We start from the raw sequence: 24,132 nt of genomic DNA on the forward strand, positions 1-24,132 counted from the left end.
GTCCCTGCCCTTGGATTTAGGGTCCCTTCCAACCCAAACCATTCTGGGGAATTTCAGCTCAAAGGAGGGAGTCGCTCCTACCTGCAAATATTTCACACCTGGCCACAGGTTTTGTCTTGGTTCAAGGATAAAAGTGGCCAGGACACCCTTTTTGATACAGCAAAAGGGGTTCTTGTCTTCTTTTAGTTTTTGCTGAGGCAGTAAATAATTGGATGAGGGAATTCATCCTCTGTGCAGAAGGATGTGACAGATTGGCTCATTAGGGCTTGACTCCAGAGCAGGACAATTACTGAGGGCTTTTTATGGATTCCATTGAGCTTTGAGCTCTGGGCCTATGTTTGGGAAGTGACAAAGCTGCAAACCGTGCAGGAAAATGGAGTTTCTCACAGGTTTCCATCAGTGTTGACACTGGGAATTCCTAGCCTGGTTTTCCTCCACTTTTGGGCAAATTGGAAATAGGTTGATGTGTCTGGAGAGGTTTAATGCCCCTGACCCCCTTCCCATAGCATCATCCAGGGATCCCCCTTGATCTGGCCTCCCACAATGGATGGTGAGAGCCAAACTGCAGAGTTTGTCCTCATCTCACTGAGCTGGAGAGCTGAAATCACCTGATTTCCAGAGCAGCTGTGGCTGCCCCTGCCCTGGAAGTGCCCAAGGCTTGGAGCAACCCAGGAGAGGAGAAGTTGTCCCTGCCCATGGCAGGAGGTGGAATGAGATGAGTTTTAAGGTCCCTTCCAACCCAAACCTTTGTGGGATTCTGTATTGCCCCAGTCTCCACCCTCCCACACATAAAACTCAGCTGGGATTGTGTTGCCATGGAGCAGCACAAAGCCAGGAACAAAAAAACAGTTGAGTCCAAATAAACAATATTTTCTGCATACCAGATTTTGAAGCATGTATTCGTTTATTTGAGGATTAAGTTTACAAGTTTATAAGAATTAGGTTGTCCATCCATCCATGCATCCATCCATGCATCCATCCGTGCATCCATCCCAGCACCATTACAGTCCATGTGTGCAGGAGGAGTGGAAATGTGCTCATGGCTGATCAGGCTGAATATTTCCCAGCCCAAACCTTCCCATCAGAGTTTGTCATGGTGATTTCCCAAGGAAAAACCACCAAAAGTGCTTCTGATTAAAGAGGCTGGGAGACAATTTGAGGAGGGGAGCAATAAAAATACAAAAAGATGGAAAAATTCAAGTTTTCTGGAAGGAAAGGAGAAAGAACCTGCTATGAAATAAAAATTGTGACGTGAAAAAGCTGCTGGAGAGAACTGAGGTGAAAAGAGAGGAGCTGGGAATGTTAGAGAGCTGTTCCCAGCTGTTCCCAGCTGTGTCTCCTCCAGCTGTGCCCAGCTGTGCGTTCTCCAAGTGTTCCCACAGATGATGGAACTCAGACACAGTGGGAAGGAGATAAACAGTTCTGGCAGCTTCTCCTGTCTGAGATGATGGTGTGAGGGGAAAAGGATGGTGGAGGAATAGGGAAAAAAAACAACAAGGAGAGCAGGTGATAAATGGGATTTGTCCCACAGGGAAAAAGAATTGTTCTGGTCATGTCTCAGATTCATCTCCTGGGGTGCAAAACACCTAATTGCAGAAAGACAGTGCACAGAAAAAACCAAAATAACCCTAAAACCAAAATAACCCCCTCCCACAGGGCTGTGGGATTTCTGCTACAGGGAAAATCCCAGCGAGCCCAAAGCCACATTTTCCAGCACAGCAGCAGCAATAAATCTAATCCCTGTTCCACCACTGCTTTCTGAATGGAATTGCAAATGAGGGATGCTGTGTAATGATCATGAGGATGTGTCAGGAGATGAGACATCCGTGCAGCAGGTGTGGGACATCAGAGCAGATGAGACACTGCAAGAGAAGCTGGAATTTTAATGGAGGCAGAAACATTAAAAAAAAAAAAAAAAAAAAAAAGTCGAGTGAAACAGTGAAGTGGGAACAAAATGTTTTTGTCAGAAAACCTGCTGGCATTGGAGAGAATGGCAAAATGAGCTGTTGCTGGCTGCTCCCATCCAAAGTGCCACTGGAAATTTGCATTTTTAGGAAAACAGAAGTGCCTTGTTACAACAGGGATTGGAGCTGTCAGGAAATGTTGGCTCTCATTGCTCTGTGTCCCCTTTGCAGCACCAGAAGTGACAATAAAAGCTACAAGGTCACAGTGGCTCATCCCCAGGATTGTTTGTAGATAATGAGCAGGAGAAATCCCAATCCCTCTCTCAGAGCTCAGTTTTCCAGCAGAACCCTGGTGGGCTTTGAGCCTGGACCTTTGGTGTGGCTGTGCCTGGTCAGCATCCCCTAATCCCCCACCTGCTGCCCTGACTGTCCACCCTGCTGTGCCATCCAAATTAATTAGTCAGGCAGACCAGGGAACTCATCCATCTAAAAATATTCCCTCCTCGTTGCTTTTTGCCAGCTTATTTTTCAGTCAGAGCTGTTGCAGGTGTGGGAATTGGTCAGACACCCAGATCTGAAGTGGAACTATTTAAAATGGGATTTTAAAAAGTGCAGGGAGCTGGACCCACCTTCATCCCTGGGCAGCTGGGTGTCACTGAGCCAAGCATTTCGTGTCATTTTGCCCTTTCTCCTCTCCAGTAAATGGGGAAATCTCTGTATGTGGGGAATTCCACTCGGTCACCAGGGACAGAGAAAACAAATGTCAAGCAGATGAGCATCAAATAAAAAACACCAGACCGATGGGCAGGGCAGAGAGATAAGAAAGATGGTGTTTATTTGAACAGCCACAGGAAATCAGAGATTGAAAAATGTCTAGAAAAAAAAAAAAAACAAAGCAGCAGCACATTATGTAAAAAAAAAAAATAATCAGAGCATGCAGATGTTGGATACATTTTCCAGCCAATGCCACCTGACCGTGCCCAGTCCCTCATCATTTTTTGGCCTTGTCTCGAGGGTACCCCCCATTGGTCTTGTTGAGGGACTCCATGCTGCCGTTGCCCGTGGCCACGCTGGCCAGCAGCCGCTCCACCTCCCCGGGCAGCACCTGCTTCTCCTCGTTCTCCGTCTCGCGGTGGTAGAAATAGTTGAAGTTGGAGACGATGACGGGCACGGGCAGGGCGATGGTCAGCACGCCCGCGATGGCGCACAGAGTCCCCACGATCTTCCCGCCCAGCGTGGTGGGACACATGTCCCCGTAGCCCACGGTGGTCATGGTGACCACGGCCCACCAGAACCCGTCGGGGATGCTGGAGAAATGCGACTGCGGCTCATCCACCTCGGCGAAGTAGACGGCGCTGGAGAAGAGGATGACGCCGATGAAGAGGAAGAAGATGAGCAAGCCCAGCTCCCTCATGCTGGCCTTGAGGGTCTGGCCCAGGATCTGCAGCCCCTTGGAGTGCCGGGAGAGCTTGAAGATGCGGAAGACCCTGACGAGGCGGATGATGCGCAGGATGGCCAGGGACATGTTCTGTTGCCCGTTGAGCTCGCTCTGCTGGATCAGCTCGGTGGTGAGAGTCACGAAGTAGGGGATGATGGACACGATGTCGATGATGTTCATGATGTTCCTGAAGAACTCGGTCTTGCTGGGGCACACGATGAAGCGGACGAAGAGCTCGAAGGAGAACCAGACGATGCAGGCAGTCTCTATGACGAAGAAAGGGTCCGTGAAGGTGCTGTGGGACACCAAGGTGTCTGTCACGTTCTTAGAAAGCTCCTGGGTGGACCTAAACTCCCTCTCTTCCCGGAACTCCGGCAGGGTCTCCATGCAGAAGATGATGATGGAGATGACAATGACCAGGACAGAGACCAAAGCTACTCCTCTGGCTGCACTGGAGCTCTCAGGGTACTCAAAGAGCAGCCAGAACTGCCTGTGAAAGTCATTGGTTGGTAAGAGGGTCTCAGGATCCTTGATGAACCCTTCATCCTCCCGGAACTGGTCCATGGCTTCATCACCCAGCTCATAGAAGGTGATTTCATCAGCAAAGACGTCGATGGGGACGTTGGCCGGGCGCCGTATTTTCCCCCCAGACTGGTAATAGTACAGGATCCCATCAAAACTGGGCCTGTTCCTGTCAAAGAAATACTCATTCCTCATGGAGTCGAAGTAGCGCATCCTCTTTTCCGGGTCCCCGAGCAAGGTCTCGGGGAACTGGTCCAGGGTCTTGAGCCGGGTCTCAAACCTCAGCCCAGCGATGTTGATGATGACTCTCTGGTCCCCCTCATCCATGCCCACCCTCTCCCCCACCAGGTGGTCGCTGAACTCGGCGGAGAACCTGGAGAAGATGGTCTCATTGTTGGCGCTCTCGCTGTTGATGAGGATGCGCAGGTTGGACAGCAGGTTGGCGCAGCTGGGGTGGCCTTTCCGCGACTGCCCGGCGGGGCTGAGCTCGTTGGAGTAGCAGGGATCCTCCACGATCTGGTCAGCGTTGTCAAAGCTGACTAGTGCCACCTCCATCTCCTTCCAACTGGCCACGTCCATCATACGCTAATCAGCTCAGCAGCAGAAATCCCCGCGGCCGCCGGCCGCCCGCGCCGCTCCCACGCTAGGAGGATCTGCAGGGACAGGACACAGAGCTGAGCTCTGCCCATGCAGGCTGCAACAAACCTGAGCTCTCACCATCCTGCTCTGGCTTTTTGTGGAAGCAGGAGTGCCTCTGAGTAGCAAAATGAGTCCCAGGAAGTCGCTCATCTTTGATTCCTGCACAATTTTTAAATGGCTCTGCCATCATTCAGCCTCCCCAAACCACCTACAGCACCCAGGGATGAAAGGTCAGCAGCAGAGGATGGGGGTGAATCCCACCCAGCCTCTCCCCAGTGATTCCAGGGCAAGGGGTCATTTCATCCATTTCCAGGTGTGAATCCAAAATTCAGAGCAGGATTTGGAGGTTTTAAGTACGGCTGTTCCAAGTTAAGAGCAGCCCTTGATCCAGGTGGGAGAGGCATTGGGTCAAACCCCAGGAGCACCTTGCAGATGGCTCAACCATTGTTTGGAAACAATTCCCAAAGCAGGAACTGCACTGGAATTTGGGGAATGCAGCCCAGGAGGAGAAATGTCCACCAGCCTTGGAGATCCCCTTTGATCTGGGAAGAGGGACAGGAGCAGCACCCCTCCCTTGGGACAGGCAGAGGATGGGGTGGGATCCTCCAGAACTCTCCTGATCCCCCTCCACTACTGACCTGATATTCCCAGCCCCAGGAGCAGCTCAGGACTAAGCTTTGGGATCACCTGGACAGCACCTTTCAGGCCATGGGGTGGATGATTTCTCAGCCCAGCTCTGTGAGGTGCTCAGGAACAGTCACCATGTCCCCAAATATTCCCAGGCACACATCACACCACACACATTCTGTACTCAAAGAGGAGCCCAGGGACCAGGCCAAGTTATGGAGCTGGGAAATTACCTGTCTTACCTCAGGGAGAAGCACAGAGAGAAATTAGGTGTTAACAGGGAACAGTTCTGTGGAGATTTTCCCCAAAATGAACTTTCCAAGTAAATTCAGTGCCCTGATTTATTTCCCCTCCAAATGTATTTCCCAGACATGAGGCACCACAGGAGGACACGTGGAGCTGCTCTGCATGGCTGCTGCTCACCAAGGGCACTCTGGCTTTCTTCCCCAGCCAGCTCCAGAGAGAGGGACACAAAAAACCCAAATGCCCTCAACTGCCAGGAATAGCAACACAATTTAGGCCATGGAGCAGCAGCAGAGGCACCAGGGCCAGTCCTGTGGTGAGGTTGGTCCCCAGTGCAGGGTTTGCTTCCCAGTGCTGGGCAGGGGCCCATCCCCCATGGATGCTGTTCCCAGTGCTTCCCTGTTTCACTGGAATAATTTGGGGCACTGAAGGTTTTGCCTCCCCAGGAGCAGAGGATCTGTCCTTGCTGGCACACAGCTGGAAATTGGGGTAGGACGAGCCAAAATCCCCAGTCTGTTGCAGAAATGGGCATTAAGATCCTGACTTGTGACAAATCCTCCCTCTCCTCCTCTCAGCTTTACAGCCCTGACAGCAGAACTTCATCCAGGCCCCAGCACCCATGTCCCAAACAAGGCTCAGCCTTGCTCTCTCCTCATAGAAGAGATTCTGGATTTGGGGACAAATCCTACAATTTATCATAAGCTATTTACAGACCAGGTCTCTTTGCTTGAAGCAAACCCACAGAGCTTGGCTGTTCTTAGAAATCCAGCCCTGTTGAGCTGCTTCAGGCAGGTTTTGTGCTGAATTTCCCTCTTGGGGAGATGCAGAGAGGAGTGGTTGGGGTAAGAGACAGAAGTGATGCCTGGGGCAGCAGCAGTGTCCCCAAAGTGACCTCAGACAAAGCTGAGGAGCCTCAAGGACTCCAAACCTGAGTCCTGCAGCCCCAGCTGGGACATGTCCAAAGTATAGCTGCTCTCCACGGGGTGGGATTCATCCCAGGCTGGATATTTGGTGGCTTTGTGAGAAGCTGGTGCTGGCAGGATGATTTTTGGGCATCAGAGCTGAGGATAACCCTGGTTTTAGGAGCACCAGGAGGCCTACAAAGGGATTCTGCAACAAGCCTGGCCCAGATAAAGCACTTTCAAGGGAAAAGTAAGTACTAAAGGAAAGAAGAAAAGCAGCACACATCATTCCCTTCTTTCATTCTTGTATTTTCTTAATATAAACCCCAAGCTGATTTTAAAATAAAGTTTGAATCAGACTTCAGTGTTCAGTGGCAGGATGAGTTGATCCACCACACCTCCAGCCAGGGGGAGGACTCAGAGGGGTCCACACATACAGGAACTTCTCTTGGCAGTGGAACAAAGCTGAGCAGCTAAAGATGACCATGAAATTCCCAGAGCTTTTTAGTTCCATTTCTTGGAACAGCTTCCCATGGGATGCAGGGCTCTGAGGTTCCTTCCCTTGCCTTAAAGCCCCAGAGCATGCTGATGTCTGTCTGTCCCCATCACTGCAGGGAGGTGGCCCACCTGTCCCCAAACCGCTTTATCTGTCTCATTTTTAATTAAGACCAAAATTAACAGTGCATCCCAAAGCCACAAGACCTCCTCCCTAAGCTTTGCACCGCACTCCGGGCTCCAGCCGAGGCTTGAACTAGAAAGTTGCCTCATTTTTTCCTCCTAAATCACCCAACATCTGCTTCTCAGAATCTGATTAACTAATATCCTTCAGCGGAAATCCCTGCCTGTGGAAAATCATAATAATAACAAAAAAAACCACGCGAGGGAGAGCGACGGTGAAAGAGAAAGGTCATTTTGAGGGAGGGTTTGTGTTTCACCCATCGCATCCCAGCGAGTCGGGGCTGAGCTTTGCTCTCTGCACCCAGTGAAACCTTCCCGCCTGCAATCCCCTCCTCCTCCGACCGCCCTCGCACTCCTGCGGAGAACAATGGCCATTCCCAAGGTTTTCCCAGGTTGTTGGAGATGTTGAGCCTCTCCTCCCCGCTCTCATCCCCTCCCCATCACCCCTGAATGGGGTGAGAAAGGAGGAGATTCTTCCCTGTGCCCACCCTTCCCAGCTGCTAAGGACTTACCTGGCCAGGGCATGGGAGCGCCAGCGCTGTCTGCATCTGGGAAGAGAGTTATTAACCACAGCTAGGGAAGTGGAGGGAAGCGGAGATGAGAAAAAAGTCCAGCCATACCCTCGAAAGGCGCCTTTGGGATAACGCAGGCGATGTCATTGCAAAGGCTCCTCTCTGTTGGGTTCACCGGGGAATTGGGGCTTTGGCCTCGGCCCCGCCATCCCTTGGGAGCCCTGAAATCAGCCCTGAAATCAGCCCTGAAATCCTCCATGGGGACAGGGGCTGCTGGGGACACCCTGTCCCCACGCCCCCTGCCCGGGGAGGGGGGACCCGGCCCCCACCCGCCGGCGGGCGAGACGGGGGAGGACGCGTCCTTCTGGCAGTGCCACCTTTAATCCCCAATAATGCTGCGGATGGTCCAGCGCGGACAAGTCTTGTCCGTGACGTGGCGAGGTCTGAGCTGGTCCCCCGGGAGGGAGGCACGGAGGGGGGACAGGGACCCGCACACCGCTGGCACCGGCAGAGAGAGATTTACAGCCGGCAAAAGGGCGGTTTTGAGCAGGAATTTAAAATAATGGCTTTGAAAAGAGGAGGGGAGGGGAAAGCCCAAGGGTTGGAGCATCCCCCCTGCCCACCTACCTCTCGCCTGTGGCCCTGGGGACAGCGGGCGCCTTTCCAGGAGGGGACGGCCACAGTGCCACCACCACGTGGGACATCTCCGTCCCCGCCCCGGGGTGACTGGGACCAGTTGCAGCAGCGGGTACGGCTGGCACAGCCCAGCAAAGGGCATCGCTGGGGGCGAGGGAGAGGAGGGACGGGCCCTTCCTCCCGTCTGGGGGCAGCTGGATGCTGGCTCCGACCCCCAGCGCCACTTGTCACCCGGGCTTGTCACCTCCAGGAGTTCATTCATTAATAAAGAAGCACCCAGGCTGGTCAGGAGCAGGCAGGTTGGCATGAGTCGTTAAAATAACTGGGATTTTGTTTTATTTCCCTGTTTTCACCTCCTTTCCATTCCGGAGCCTGCTACTGCTCACGGCCATCTCGTCTTGGGTTCTTCAGATTTATTTCGTCCCTGTTGGCCTCACCCAGGGCTGGATCCCACCTCTCCCTTCACCCAGGTTTTCTTCCCACCCTCCTCTTCCTCTTCTGTCCCCTCCTGCCCTCCCAGCCCATGAGTGAAGGCAGAGGAGGGGGTGGCACATTTCTACCCGCAGGCTTCAGCCTGAATTCCTGAATTCCTCTCGGTGACGTTCCTTTGCTCTTGAGGGACCCGGTCACCTCGATTTCCCCCCCTCCAGCATCCTTTTCTGTCCTCTGAGCTATTTCTCCTCTCACGGCGTTAATGAGCACATTAAACCTCCCTGTCCCGGAGGAAAGCCCGGATTGGAGCATTTTACAGGCATCTCCAGCCTTCTGCGATGGAAAGGGGACAGGAGATTATCCAGACCTTTGATCAGCTCCTTCAGGCCAGCGTTATTATTTTATACACCATTTCTCCAACCCTATAGACTACAGTCCTTAAATTTACACTCACTCCATGAGGGCATTTATTAACAAAAAGTAATTCAATTGATATTCCTGGCACCTCAATTCAGCCTGTGTGCACCTCCCCGCCAAATCCAGCTTTGGAAGGGCTTTGAGCACAGGGTTATGAGGGCTGTAGGCAAAATCTGACCTCTTCGGGTGTTTTTTTACCCCCCAAAAATCTACTTGGAACTAACCAGGGTCATTTGCTGCACCCGGGCAAAGAGCAGCTGTGGCTGAGGGAAATGCAGAGCACAAAAAGCATCCAGGGGAGCAGGAGATCTAGTTTGTGCTGGAGCTGAGGAGTTTTAGCAAAAATCCACTGATAACAGGGACATCCCTGGAGTGAAAGCAGGGCTGTGCTCCAGGGGAGAAGGGTGCTGGGGGGAGATGCCCGGAATGACATCACTGCCTCCGAGAAAAGGGGCACTTACACAACTCCGCATTTCTGGGGGTTCGGCTGCACCCCGGACACCCCCGGGAAACTTCTGCCTTTGCATCCCGCCAAGGTGACTTTAAACACCCTTCGGCTCGAAGGATTTCAATCCCCCCTCCAGCCACGCTGCCCCAGCCACTCCTCCGGCACTTCTTTCCCTCTAATCCCCCGCTCCTGGAATCACCGGCTCTGCTGGGATTTATCCCACAGACAAATTTGGCCTCTGAGGGTGTCCTGCATCCGGGATGGACCAGAATCCAGCAAGTCCTGGGACGGGATCACCGCTCAGCAGCTCTGCACGCACAGCTCTGACACCAGCGTGCAGATAAAACACCCCCGAGCCGGTCCCAAAACAGAGAGGGATTAGCTGGCAGAGGAGGAATTTTTGGCAGCAGGTTCCTCAGTTATTATTTGGACAAGGAGCTTAATTTTCTCTGTGGGAAATAGCGCAGGAGACAGAGCAGCTGATCCCAGCCCTTTCCCTTTGATCTGGCACGGGATGAGCTGGAGCAGGGTGGGAACCAGGAGGGGTCCCGCAGGTCCCTCAGTGGAACGAGGCAGCGACACTTCATTTGCTTTTCCTGAATTCCCAAGCAAAACGGGAATTTCACAGAGATCTCTGAGAAATCTGTGTGATTTCGAAGCATCGGCTTCGGGCCACGGAGCAGCTCAGGGCACTAATGAGCCTCTGCTAATTGTCCTCTCTTCAGCACTAATTACCTGGGGTTCGGTAATTCCAGCCCTGCGGCTCTGCCACTGAGCTCAGGTGGCTCCGCAGCGTCCCCACCAAGGGAATTTCTCCTATTTCTCATCCCAGCTAATTGAAGTGCCCCTCAATTAGCAGCAATCCCCCAGCATCAGGAGCGCTCGATTTTGGGGGGTGCAAGATGTAAAACCACAACCCAGACCCTTCGCTGCCCTCGATTAGGGCTGGGGTTATTAATGCTGGAGCTGTGATTCCCGCACTGAGTGTCCTTGGAGGCTTAGTGAGGTGCCCTGGGCATCTGGCACTGATGGAGAGGGGCAGGAAACATCTCTGGAAGGAAATCAAGGAGCTTCTGGGCTTGCTGCAAGTGGACACCCCGAGAAAATCTGTGGCTCGTCCTCCTCCTCAGGAGAGGGGTTTGCAAATTAAACTCTTTAAATGCCAAGCAAATGTGTGCAGCTGTGAGGGAATAAGCAGGAGGGGAGATGCTGGTAGTTTATGAATGATAAAAATATAGGAAATAATAATTTAGATCTTCCAGGGGATGAAGGGATCTGGCAAAAGCTGCCTCTGATTTTGAGTCCCGACTGTGGGAATAGTGGAGAAATGGAGAAGGTGTCAAAATATACCAAAATAATGGTGTGGCTCAGAGCATCCCAGAGTTTCTCTAGCTCCAGGAGAACCCAGGGCTCAAGAGCAACCAGACCTGAAACCTCTTTGTTTTTAGAAGCAGAGGTTAAAGTTTGTCTATGGCAAGAGGGAGGAGGAGGGAGAGGGGGGCAGGATGAACCTCAACATTTAAACACACAAGTTGTCTTCAAACTGAGAGTGACTTTAGATGAAGCATTTGGGACAAAATCCTCCCTGTGAGGGTGGGCAGGGCCTGGCACAGGGTGCCCTGAGCAGCTGTGGCTGCCCCTGGATCCCTGCAAGTGTCCCAGGCCAGGCTTGATGGGGCTGGGAGCAGCCTGGGACAGCAGAAGGTGTCCCTGACATGGCAGGGGTGGGACTGGATGGGTTTTAACATCCTAACCCAAACCATTCTGGGATTCCATGAAATTGCACCAGGAAACAAATTATGAGCCTGAGCAAGCAGCCCGCAGCTCCTGTGGGCTACTTCCCTGCCCGTGCCTCAGTTTCCCCAGGGCTGTGGATGTGCCATAAAGCCAAGCAGGAGTTCTCCAGGAAAAGATGCACTTGAGGAAGATCCCCAGGTGGATTATCAGTGCTGGGATGGGGCATCCATCACTGCTGACCCCATGGCAGGCAGGGACCTGTGTCCAGCCAGACCCCTACAGCCTCCCTCACTTTTCATACCTCCTTCTAATTTTTCCACCCCTATTTTTTTTATATGAAAAAAAAAAAAATCTGATTATCAGAGAGCTCAGTACATACAGTACACGCCACGAGACAGATGAACCCTTTCTTATACCCAGCCATGGAGTCCAAAATTAATCAGCTATGGATTAACCGGGTCAGGATGTAATTTAATAACCAGCGAGGGCGTGTTCCTGCTCGCAGGGAGCCGGCGAGGTCCCGCTCCGGGTGTGCCATGAAAGCAGCCAGAGCCCGGCACAGGTAGCAGGAAAAGGCAGATGGGATGGAATCAGCCCTGCGGTGGTGCCGGCTGCTCAGCCAAGGGACAGGGACAGCGACAGGGACCAGCTGGGTCCGGGCCAGGCTTGGCTGCAGCTGAGCCCTCCTCATCTTCCCTGCACTCCGAGCCGGGGTTTAGCCTGATTCAGGAAAAGATTTAAATGGATTTTTGGCTGCGAGGTGCTGCGGTGGCTCTTCGGGGATGCTGAGTGGGCTCTCTGGGGACTGGGGCTGGTCCCCGCTGGGATTTACGGAGCGGTTGCTGCTGCAAAGTGTTGGACACGCTCTGGGAGGTGGCTCATGAACGGACACACGGACACAAAGCGCTCGGAACGTGCTTTGATCAGCCTGAAGCTGCAGAGGTGTAAAAAGGGGGTGAGGGGAGTGACCTCTTCCCTCTGGAGCATCCCGGCTCCATCCGGGCTGGGGCCGGCAGCCGCCCCCGCGCTGCCACCTCCTGCTTACGGCAAAGAATCCGATCCCAAATCGATGGGAAACTTTCCCAGCCTGTCCCGAAGTGCTGGGATGGAGGCAGAGCCGCTCCCCTCACCTGCTCCCCCACCCGCAGCCCGGCACCCAGAGCTCGGCGCTGTAACCTCAGTCTGCTCCTAGGGATGAACAAATGACTTTGTCCCCCCTCAGAATCTGCACCGGCAGCAAAGCCTGGAGGAGGTCGGCGGCCGGAGCCAAAAATGGAGGGAAGGTATAAATGGAAAGCGATAGGAAGCCGCTAATGGGGTCAGACAGATCCTGCATTGATCCCGATTTCTGCAAGAGCAGCACTGAAAGCAGCCGGGGGCAGGTTTGGGGTCCCCGTGTCGCTCCTGGCTTGTGGCTTCATGTGCAGAGGTCAAGGCAGCCCCCAGCCCATCCCAGGAACCCCCAGGAGAGCACGTGGGAATTTGGACCCACAATAAATAATTAAGATTAAAGTGATTGAGATGACGCCTCTGACTCCTGGTGAATCCAGGGCTCCTCGCAGCACTCACCCGGTGCTCAGGAGCGCTTCACCCTCCCTGTTTTTCCAAGGACAAACTAAACTTCACCTCTGGTCACCACCAACCAAAAATACCCACCAAAAAACTAAAAAAAAAAGAGGAAAAAGAAAAAAAAAGGAAAAAGAAAACAGCGCCCGACTGCCCCAAACCCATCCACCAAACTCTCCACTCCTCTGCCCCCAAACTTCCCCGTGCCACCACGGCGGCTGAGCCCGAGAGAGGAGCAACAAACCCGGTTTTGGCATCGTCCTCATCCTCCTGCGGCGAGCGGGGTGCCCGAGCTGCCATCGCCGCTCCCCGCGGGCGCTGCCCGGCCGAGCCGCCCCTCCGCCTCTGCGGGCAGCGCCGGGATGCTCCAGCCTCTCCTGCCGAAAGGCGATGCCGGTACCCACGTGAGCCCGGTGGGACTCCTTGCCCTCATTCTCCTTGTGCCTGAAATGGGTTTTTTTTGCTCCCTCGCTGGTCCTGCCCGGCAGCAGCAGCGGCATGCAGGGCTCCAGCGTGCCTCTTTCATGTCTACAAAAGATTCTGAGGCCTTTGCTTTGCGAGTGAGGGTGAGGAAGGAGCGGTGTGGAGCAGAGGAAGAGGAGGTGATGCCCAGCTGACCCCTCCTGTCCCCTCCTGGCAGAGCTGCTCACTGGGTGCTCTGACACGGGCTCACAGGCACCTGGTTCTTCTGCATCCACGGAGAGAAAAGCTGGAAAAGCAGGAGCACCCAGTGCTCCCAGTGCCAGCACAGACACAGAGGCACCCAGAAAAGCAGGAGCCCCCAGTGCTCCCAGTGTTCCCAGTGCCCCCAGTGCCAGCTCGGACACGGAGGCACCCAGAAAAGCAGGAGCCCCCAGTGCTCCCAGTGTTCCCAGTGCCCCCAGTGTCAGCTCGGACACAGAGGCACCCAGAAAAGCAGGAGCCCCCAGTGCTACCAGTGTTCCCAGTGCTCCCAGTGCTCCCAGTGCCAGCATGGACACAGAGACATCCAGAAAAGCAGGAGCTCCCAGTGCTCCCAGTGTCAGCACGGACACAGAGACTCCCAGAAAAAACAGGAGCTCCCAGTGCTCCCAGTGCTCCCAGTGCTCCCAGTGCCACCATGGACACAGAGGCACCCAGAAAATCAGGAGCCCCCAGTGCTCCCAGTGCTCCCAGTGCCAGCAGAGACACAGAGGCACCCAGGGTCCCTCTGGCCCTTTGTCCAGGCACTTCTTCACCTGAGGTTTTCCCCTTCACACAGGAAAATCCTCTGCTCCCAGGAGCCTGTGACTGCCATCACCAGAGCTCCCAAACTGCCTCCCCGGGGCTTTCCCGTCCTGTTTCTCTATGGCCAGGGGGAGCTGTTTGTCCAGGAGACCCTGCGGGGATGTCACGCCTCGGTGGACAGCGCTGGGTCCCGGCTGTGCCCTGCTCTGAGCCTGGAGCAGCTCTCAGTGCTGGGCAGAGCACCACAACCCCCGCGTTATTCCAGTGATCCATCGGGGCTGTGAGCATCACCCACCACCCACCTGAGGCAGCCCATCTGCTGTTCCAACCCTCTGCCTGTTTTTCCAGCAGGATTTAATGAAACAATAACTATTTCCCTTTCCATGTGTTCCCCCAGCCTCATCAGTGAGCTCTGTCTGCCTTCCCTGTCCCAAAAACTTCCCAAGCAAAGGCAAAAAAACTCACCCTGGAAAGGGATTGGACACACAGGAATGGGGGAGCACCAGCCAGGGCATTTCCTGACTGACCTCCAAAAGTCATCTGCATCCTGAATCCTCCTGCCAGCATCTTGGGATGCAGAGATTTTTTCCCTCAAGCTTTATTCCAGCCCGTGTAATTGGGGCAGGTTTCCATGCTGTGCTGCTGAACTGGGATAGGAAAATATTGAGATCAGCCTGCACTGAGCCCTTCCAGAGGGCACTGAGCCCTTCCAGGCACCCCACTGGGTGTGCAAACTTGGGGTCTCCCAGAGGTGCTGATCCAGAGAAAACTCAAGGAAATAAAAAAGAATCCTGGAAAATCAGGTCTGAAAAATCCACCTCCAACTACAGAAAAAAAAAAAAAAAAAAAAAAAAAAAAAATAAAAAAAAAAAAAAAAAAAAAAAAAAAAAAAGAAAAGGAAAAAGAAAGCAAAAGCTGCTCTGTGGGTCCCTTTTCCCCTGGCAGCCCAGGCTCCTCTCACAGAGCTGATTTTGCCTCGGAGCAATTCCCCAATCTCCTTGCCCTGACCTTTACAGAGAGATGCAGCTCGGGGCTCACAGCTGCCTGGGCTGGGCTGTCCTGCTCCCAGGACACAGACAGTTTTCCCAGCTGCATTCCAGGAGCTGGACTCCACCTTGGGCTGGGATGGGGAATCAGTCACAGGACACAAGTGATCCCTTGGCTACAAAAGCTGCACTTTTAAGCCATTTTGGGGTCAGAATGGCTCAGTCTGGGAACACAAATCCTATCTCTCCAGGAATCATCAAGACAAATATTTCTTTCCCCGTTAAAAAATTTGCCTTTTACTTTTTTTTTGTTTAGGCTTTTTTTGGCTTGAATTTCTACAGTCTCTAGATAGATACTCTCTGCTGCTGAGGCCATGAAACTCATCACACATCAAACACAGATCTGTTCTCACTGAGCAATTCCAGGGTGGTGCTTGGCTGGACCTGAACCCAACATTAATTAAGGAAAACCTCTGATCCCTTCGAGCTCTGCCACCCATCCCTTACCCCAGTGACTGGTTTTCCATGGATTTTCCACTGGAATTTGGAGGATGGAAAGCATTGGTAGAGCAAGCAGTGAGCACTGAGCCAGCACCAGGACTGGTTCCTGCACTGACCAGCAGGACCTGGGGGGACATCTCAGAAAATCATGTTATTCCTCAGCACTAAGCACAAACTGTTCCAAACCCATGGAACCAGCAGCTTTTAACCCAATATTCCCATTAACCCTCCCCACACCCTGCTCTGTGTCACTGGGGTGAGCACTCTGCTCTGGGGATTCCCACATCCTTGGGAACAACTAAAATGTCCCTCTAATTCTATTATTACTGCAGCCTGAACCTGACATCATCATTCCTGCACCCCATCCCTTCCCAATTTAATTCATCCCAGTGCAATGGATGAATTAAAACTGTTTTGGAATTTAAGTTTCTCCTTTTCAGCCTGTCAGAAATCCTGATTAATTATTTCTCTCCAGCTCCTCACAGTTTAGTTGAAACAGGCTGAAGGCAACCAATATTTCCTCAGAGTGTTTCATGTCTTCACTGTTCCTTGCACACATTGCCACAAAGCAGATTGCAGCTGAGGATTTTCCGATGGAAGCCTTGCAAAACATTCAATGCCATTAAAAAATCACAGCCAAAAGTAACCACTTTATTTAAGGCTTGGAAGAGAAAGAGAGGCAGCAAATGCTCAAAGCACAGAGTGTCTCTGTCTGGGGTCGGGCACAGACCCAAGAGCAGCCAAAACTCCTGTATCAGCACAAGTTGCCCTAAAACCACCAACCCAGCACCAATTTAGCTGGAAATAAAATGGAAACCTTTTCAACCAGGTGATTCTTCCACATCCAACTGACAATAAAGTAAAATAACTGGCTTAATATAGGTGGGAACTTTCCCAGCTGGGTGTTGGGCTCGGCTGCATTTCCATTATTAATATTATTATTAATGATATCTAAAGCACAGAAAACACAATAAAAACCAATCACTCACCTACAGCCTGGGTTACAGCCCTTCCTTGGGCACGAGGAGCATCCAGGGGTTCTGGGCATGGCAGGTCCCTTCACGTCTCTGACACACAGGTAAGGATTAGAGTTTGTCTCAGGAAAGACTCAGATTCGGAAATCCTACACCCCAGTGAAACCCTACCTTGCCTGGCTGCCCTTGGATTTAAAGGAAACGTGGGAAGGAACTGCAAACAGATCTGTGGGGCTGTGGTGCAACCCCACACTGCCCCAAACCACCCCCAGGGGAGGGGCTGCACCTCCCAAAGCCCAAATCCCAGCCTGAACCCCCCAGTGATCCCTGCAGCACCTGGGATCAGATTTATCCCACTGCTGCTGCATGGGCAGGACCCCATGGAGGGAGGGAATCCCCTTGGCATTGAGGGTTTTCCCCCCTGACATCAACACTTGTTTAAGAAGCAACATTTACATTTTAAGAGCAAATGGCACCCAAGTGTCCAGCAGCTCTTACCTGCCCAGGTGTGGGCTGTAGTTCATTCCCTGGGTCTCACCAGGGAACGCTCCTGCCTCAATGGGGTCAGGCTTTGGGGTCAGGTTCTGGCCTCAACCTCTTCCCTGTGCAATGCCTTAGGGCCATGAGGCCAAAACTTTGGGGGCTGGTTGACTTGAAACCTGTGTCTCAAGTTGGCACTGAGAGCTTTTCAGGGGATTTCCAGGAGACACTGAGCACCCCACACTGGAAAAGAGACCCCAGATTCAGCTCTGAGCACCCCACACTGGAAAAGGGACCCCACATTCAGCTCTGAGCACCCCACACTGGAACAGGGACCCCAGATTCAGCTCTGAGCACCCCACACTGGAACAGAGACCCCAGATTCAGCTCTGAGCCCCAGGCAGGGCTGGGGAAGAGGTGACAAAAATCCCAAGGATGCAGAAGGGTCTTCCCATTAGCCAAGATTCCCTGAGCACCAAGAATGAGCTGGAGGAGATTTTGGCTGCTCTGGGGGCTCCTTCCAAGCTCATGGGGTGGTGTCCTGGTCAGCTTTATCCCAGGAACACACAGAATGTGTTAAACCCATCCTCTTCTGGGGGAGGTACAGGCTGGGGGCTGCAGTGTGGCCAGGAGTTTGCAGACCAGCATGGGTGGGTCTCCCCCCCTGATTTACCAAAATAAGAGTATTGCTCTAATACTGATACTCAACTGTGACAGACAAAAGACTCTCTAACAATTTAAAGTTAGAAAGTGTGTGTTTATTCATTCTGGGCAGCAGTGTGAGGTAATCCTCTAATACTGCAAAATCACAGGTGACCACGAAATCTATTTATTGGCAAAGGAGTCAAACAAATACATATTCATAATAACAGCCCCTCCCATCCCCTGTTTCCTATGGCAATTAGCTTGAATAGCTATTAAGCATTGATTTACTTCTTAAATTTAGTCTGGGGTCATTTTCATGGGGAGGAGTCTTAAAAGGAGGAAGTAAGGTGAGTCTTCCTCACCCTAAACTCTTGACCTTTTCTATCACTGACAATGCAAATGATTTCTGGGGATAGTCCAGTTTTCCAAAGAATGGGTTTCTGGTTGCATTGTCTATGTTCCTTTGGATCTGCTCACTAGTTTCGTCTTTTCCCATTGTAAGCACAGCTGAGCAAACATAAAATGACAGACAATCAAATATTTAAGTTCAGATAACTACTCCCTTATAACTTTAACTTTTAAATATTTTCAGCAAAGGTAACTAAAATCTTAATTTTCTAAGATTAGTGTCACACCACCTTCCCTCACCACTTTGGTGTTCAGTGTCACACCCAATCCCACAGAAATCACTGGCAGCAGTGTTGGAGTTCATGGCTTGGCCATTTGGCTTTAACCAAACTCAGGAGGAACCTCCAAAATCCAAACTCATCCTTCAAGCACCAGCCAGGGCTGTGTGAGCCTGGTGTCCTCACAGGTGTCTCTGCCATGGGTAATTCCCAGAGGTTCCTGTTACACCGCAGCCATGGGAATCTCATTAATTACTCCTTCTGCTGAATGGCCCTAACGAAGGCCTAGGACACATCAAGAATCATGTTCACATGGCAAGGTGGCACAGGAACAGCCCCGGAGGGTGATGCTCCACAGAAAGGCCTGAAGTTGTTACAAGGACGTCAGGAGACTTGATACAAAGGGCCGGCTTATGAATAGCTAATGGGGGAATAAATTATGCACCCACTCAGCTGGATTGGGTTTCTCCCTCCTCCCTGCACCCTGACATCCCCATCACCCCCCTGCTCTCTGCTTTCTGTCCCACCTGGTTCTTTCTTCTCATTATTTTTGTTCCTGGCAGGATTTTTAATGTGTTTATTCATCACCAAAAACTTCAAAGCCGAGTCCAGCCTGTCCCAGGGTGATGCTAGAGTAGGACAGGGCACCACCCTGAGCCTCTCCCATCACAGCAGGGCTTCTTCCCGCTCCTGGAAACCTGAAAGGGAAGCTCCAGGCAGCAAAACAAAAGCTTCCCACGGTGTTTTTCTGCAGGATGTGCCGTGCCCTGCCTGCCATCTGCCCTGCCCGGGGGCAGCAGCTCCGCCCCGGCCACGCTCCGGTGGCTCCCGGGCAGGAGGAGAGGGATGGGAAAGCTGGGACAGGGCATGGAGTGGGACAATAGGGGCCGCTCTCCGTGTGTGGGGACCTTGGGTTCACAACACCCCCAAAGTCTGGACCAGGAGGGAAAGCTGAGATTAACTTTGTGAAAAGAGATTTGGGGATCTCCCTGGGCACCCGGGGAGGGCACGGATCTGCCTGGGCAGAGCATTTAAGAAAGCAAAGCAAGAGAGAGATTTTCCTGTTTACAATGCAATAAATCTTCTAGGTTGAATATTCTAATTTCCACTACCCAATCTAATACAAGATACAAATCCTATAGCATTGACACACAATCTATAAGAATCATTACATTACCATAATGTGTTATACTTTAAACCCTAAAAACTACTCTTTGGCCCCTTCTGCCAAGTTATCAGGGTCTTCTCTGACCTTTGGACAAATGTTCTTTCAAGAGGGGATTACTTTTGGCCGGCCATCCTATTGTCTAGTTATTTAGTAACTAAGATTTGATATCTCAAAGATGGCTTTCATTTCAATCTGGCTTATGGTTTCCATATTCTCAAAATCTTTTGCTAGGCAATCCTATTTATAAGTTTTTCCTGATTCATCCTCCCCAACAGGCACGGATCTGCCTGGGCAGAGCATTTCCAGCCGGGATAAGGCAGCAGCTGCTGTGGCTGGCACTGTCCCCGCTCCCGTTCCAGCTGGGGCAGCAATTCCCCTCTCGCCTTCCCTTCTGGCACCCGCCTGGACCAGCGCGGTCCTTCCCGGCTGATGCTCCTTCCCGAGCTGGAAATCCCGCACCCTCAGCGTGCCGGAGGGAGCCACAGGCTGTGCCAGAGTGTGTTTTGTTCAAGCGCTCGGATCCCAGCATCAGGAGCTCGGACAGCACGGGATCCTCACATCGGGGAACTCCCCGCTCCTGCTTGGAGTCGGGGATTTCGGAAAAACACCAAAGCACCGAGGAGGTGAAGAGCATTTCGGAGCAGCATCCCCAGCCCCTGGCTCAGCTCTTTAACAGGAGGACCATGGTCCCTGTGCCCCGTTCCGCAGCGCTCCCCTTCTCTAATCTCCCGTTCTCACTTTCTCTGCCTGCTCTGATTTCACGGGCCGGGCTATGCTATCCCTCGTGCCCGGGTGGGGTTGGGCAATGTGAGACAGGCAATTGAGAAGTAAAGAAGAGTTCATCAAAAACCAAGGCAATGAGGAATTTACTATGACATTTTATGACATTTACTATGTTTTCAAAAAGCGGGAGGAGAGGCAGACTGATTAGCGATAAACGAAGGCTGAACTTGCCAACAGGGTGAGGGCTGCAAGGCTACCAGTGATAAGTGATAAATTCAAAACCTTAAACCAGCAAGAACTCATCTCCAGGTGTCTGGAATGTTCCCAGAGGGCTGAGATGCATGCTCCAGAGACAGAGTTAAAAAGCTCAAATGCGATGAAGAGTTTGAAAGTTTTCATCAGAGACCCCCGATGACCCCTAAACTGGGGAGGGGCAGGCACAAAAGGACTTTTGGCGTGGGTAGGCGGAACTAGGTGGGGCTAGGACATGAATATGTAATCCCAGGCTTTTAAGGACTAAACAGAGCAGTAGTTTGAATTTTTGGCGTGCATGCTTTGGGAGGAATTATCTCCGTGCACCTCAGTGCTGAATAAATGCACACCTACTTTATAACTCTCGTTTCTCATGAGTTATAGAATTTTTCAGAGTATCAAATGTGATTGCCACCCCCCATCAGACTGCAAACACCGTCACCAGCTGGGGACACTGCTGAAGGCTCCTGGGAACATAATCAGGTATTTTCCCAGATTGTTGACTTTTCTCAGCTCCAGCTTGGATCTTTCCCAGGCTGGGAATCTTTCTCAGAGACAAAACAAGGAAAGGTAGAAAGAAAACACAGATGGACACCTGATGTTGACACTGAGCCATGTGAGTGTCCTGTGATATTTTGCACAAAGCATGTTTTCAAAGAGGTGTTGCCTTCTTTGACCAATGGGTCTTTTCTACTTTGCTTTTCACAATCTCCCTTATAGAAATACCACAGCTTTTCAATAAATCGCTCTTCTTGCTGCTTGGGAGGAGTTTGTTGCTGTGTTCTTTCACCCCCCAGCACCAACCAAGCACCCGAGCCCGCAGTGACCCCTCTGCAGTTCCAGCTCCTGGGCTCAGTTCCCCACTCGCTGCTGCCCCAGCTCCTTTTCCATGCCCATCACCTCCTCAGGGGTTTGGATAACCCCAACCCACGTCACAGCAGCTGCTGGTCACCCAAATCAGGCTATTCTGTATCAGTAATAGGAGACTGCCAGCACCTCTGACCAGAGCTGGTGTCTGCTGCTGCTGCTGCTGGCTCCCTGGGGACAGCAGCCTCTGACCCCATATCCAGTGGGGATGGCTCCACAGCACCCAGCTCCAGCCCTAATTGCATCCCCACCACAGTCTCCTCCATAGGGAGGGGCAGGTCTGGGGTGGGGGGTGTTGCTTGTCCATTTTTTATCAGCTAAAGGATGCAGAATCACAAAATAATTTAGGTTGGGAGGGATCTTAAGCTCATCTCCAATCCCCTGCCGTGGCAGGGACACCTTCCACTATCCCAGGCTGCTCTGAGCCCTGTCCAGGGACACTTTTAGGGACAGGGCAGCCACAGCTGAAGCAAAGGAGAGGGAAATGGTTTCTTTTCAGATAATCAGGGCAGTAAAAAGTCATGGATGGAAAACAAAATGCTGGAGCAAGGTGGTAATTAAATGCTTTCCCTTTGGTGCCCCTGAAAGTCAGGGAAAGATGGGGAATTGTGATCTCCGCTGTGTCCTTTCTTCTCCCTTCACGTGCTGGGGTCAGGCAGGAGGAGGCTCTGGGGTCAGCACCACTGGAAGGGAAAATTCCCTCCTGTGAGGTGCAGGATACAAGACTGAGCCAACACCCATCCCAAGTGGATATTCCTGCTCTGAGGAGTCACAAGGCCAAGCATGGAATCACTCCATCCTCACCAAACCCTGCCCAAAGCTGGATTTAGGGGGGGAAACTGAGGCACAAGAAGGCTGAGCTGCCAAAACTCCCTCCCACGGGGCAAGGGAGGAGCAGCTTTGCTCCCTTTGCTCCTCTTCCCATCCACAGCCTGAGGGGGCAGCTCTGCCTGCTCAGGGTTTTCAAATCAGCTCACTGCAGCAGCTGGAGCCTGGTAACATCCCCAAGTGTTTGCTGGTGTCTCCAAAGCAGCAGCTTCTGTCTGCTCTGTGCTTACTGGCTCTTGTTGGACACGGGTGACTCTGAAGAAATGACCAAGAAAATTAAAGTTACTGTCAGTAATCTTAAATTCACCTTGCAGGGGAATTTGTGCCCCTCCTGGAGAAGATTTAGTGGACTGTAAATTTAAAAAAGAACACGAAATAGCAGCAGGAATGAAATCCAACAGTGCCACTGTCTGGGGGATGGGAATACAGCAGCTCCATCCAGGAGAGTTTGCCCAGCAGACCAAAACAATGATTTAAACTCATAGGATAGCCCCAGGAACACCCCGAGTTCTGCACCCAGCCCCAAGCCCAGCCCTCTGGGGCCTCCCCACCCTCTGCAGGGTCAGGGATGGAACACGGAAAATTCACCCCAAAAACGGCTCCTGAGATTGGGCTGTGATAGAACAGCTCCACCAGAAGAGGCCACTGGTGCCTGTGTTTTATTTAGGGCTGCACCTCGAGGGACTGAAAGGCTCCAGTTCACTCTTGGCTGCTCAAATCTCCCTTTCCAACACACAGCAGGGCTCCTGGGGGGTCCAGGCTATTCCCAGGGAAAAAACCCATCCAGCTGCCACACAGAGGGACATCAGCTGCAGCAGGGCTTGGCTCTGACTGCTGCTGGGCAGCAGGGAGCACTGCAACAAAATGACAGAGAGAATTCATCTTTTTGGGGAAAATTCTCACCTCAGATAAATTAGGAGTTACTGGGCCGATTGGAAAAGTGAGGAGGGAGCTGCTCCAGCTGTGCCATCACTCTCTAGAGAGGAGATAAATAATGTGCATGGCCAGAAACAGCCCTCTGCACATGGGCAGAGACAAAAGAGAATGGAAACACCAATGTATCAATGTGAATTTAAATATGGCACTTACATGCATGTTGATAAATATCATATAATTGCATACAGGAACTGGTATTCAAGCTGTACCCTGCATCTCAGTGTATTTTCCCAATCTCAAAATTAACCCCAGAGAGGAGAGCTGCCCGTGGCAGAAGGGCTGTAAAAAAAAGAAAAAAAAAAAAAGTAAAAAAAAAAAATCAGGATAAAGGTGAAAGCAGAGCTGGAAACCTGCCAGTCCTCACCCATGCACCAGGATGCTGCTGCCCCTGCTCTGGGGAGGAAAGCAAGAGTGGACACACAGGGAGAGACCTTTATGTGCCAAAAATCACCACATTTAGGGATCAAAATGTCCCAAGTACTTGGCACCACAGCTCTTACATATACTGAACCTCAAATCTGAATTTGTTCCTCTAAAAGTCATTCACCCTGGGGTGAAAAGCCAGATTTGTCCCATTCTCCACCCCAGTCCTCAGGGGCAGGGGCAGAGGGGGCTCTTAGTGACTGACACTGATATTTGGGTGCTGCAGGAACTGGAAAGATCCCATTTCACCCTCAAATTGCCCCAAACCCTCCCTTTTCTGCTGGTCCAGAGCTCAGAGGGACCTGCTCTGTCCCCTCCTGTGATGGATGCAAAGTGCAAAGATCCAGTTCAGGAAGGGTCTCTGGAGATGGGGCTTTCCAGCCTTCTCCCAAAATGCTGTTTTCATTCCCCAAGCACCCCCCTTGTGATGTAGAAGCCAAGAGGATTCCCTGAGCTTGGAGCTGTCACATCCTGCTCTGTCAGGGCACAAGGGATGGGAAAAGTCCTGACAGACTGAACCCCTCTGCAGCTCTTCCCTCCTTTCTCCTGCCCAGTGGGTGTTTAACCTGCCCTTTGTGCTGCACACCTGAATCACTGCAGGGCTGCTCCTGGGGGTGATGAAGGACAGGGATCCCCTCTAAAATTTACCCTCTTTGGGGCAAAAATGGGAAACCCACCCACTCAGCCCCTTTGGGCTGCAGAGGTGTCACTTTGGCATGGATAAATCCTCAGGAGCTCCTGGACACTGATAGATCCATCAGTGGGGTAAAATATCTTAAAATGAGCATTTGAAAAAAGAAAGATTTAAGCATTTTT

The 24,132-nt window shown here is 52.0% G+C and overlaps 2 protein-coding genes across 3 annotated transcripts in view; both read right to left on the reverse strand.

Annotated features, from left to right (window-relative positions):
- Positions 1–24,132, reverse strand: part of KCNA2 (potassium voltage-gated channel subfamily A member 2) — a 131,458-nt gene that overhangs the window by 74,965 nt on the left and 32,361 nt on the right. The window lies entirely within an intron of this gene.
- On the reverse strand, positions 874–13,322 carry KCNA10 (potassium voltage-gated channel subfamily A member 10). 2 transcript variants are annotated; one of them, XM_079327398.1, is made up of 2 exons: positions 12,946–13,322; positions 874–4,517 (listed from the first exon to the last, which is right to left on the reverse strand). In XM_079327398.1, exon 2 carries the CDS (start codon positions 4,444–4,446, stop codon positions 2,896–2,898), a length of 1,551 nt encoding a protein of 516 aa, XP_079183524.1. In that variant the 5' UTR covers positions 4,447–4,517; positions 12,946–13,322; the 3' UTR covers positions 874–2,895. The 2 variants fall into 2 exon arrangements, with proteins under 2 accessions (XP_079183524.1, XP_079183525.1); XM_079327399.1 differs by lacking the exon at positions 12,946–13,322 and adding an exon at positions 7,466–7,515 and having other exon boundaries at positions 882–4,517.

Source organism: Erithacus rubecula (assembly GCF_903797595.1).
Source record: "Erithacus rubecula genome assembly, chromosome: 26".
Taxonomy (NCBI): Eukaryota; Metazoa; Chordata; class Aves; order Passeriformes; family Muscicapidae; genus Erithacus; species Erithacus rubecula.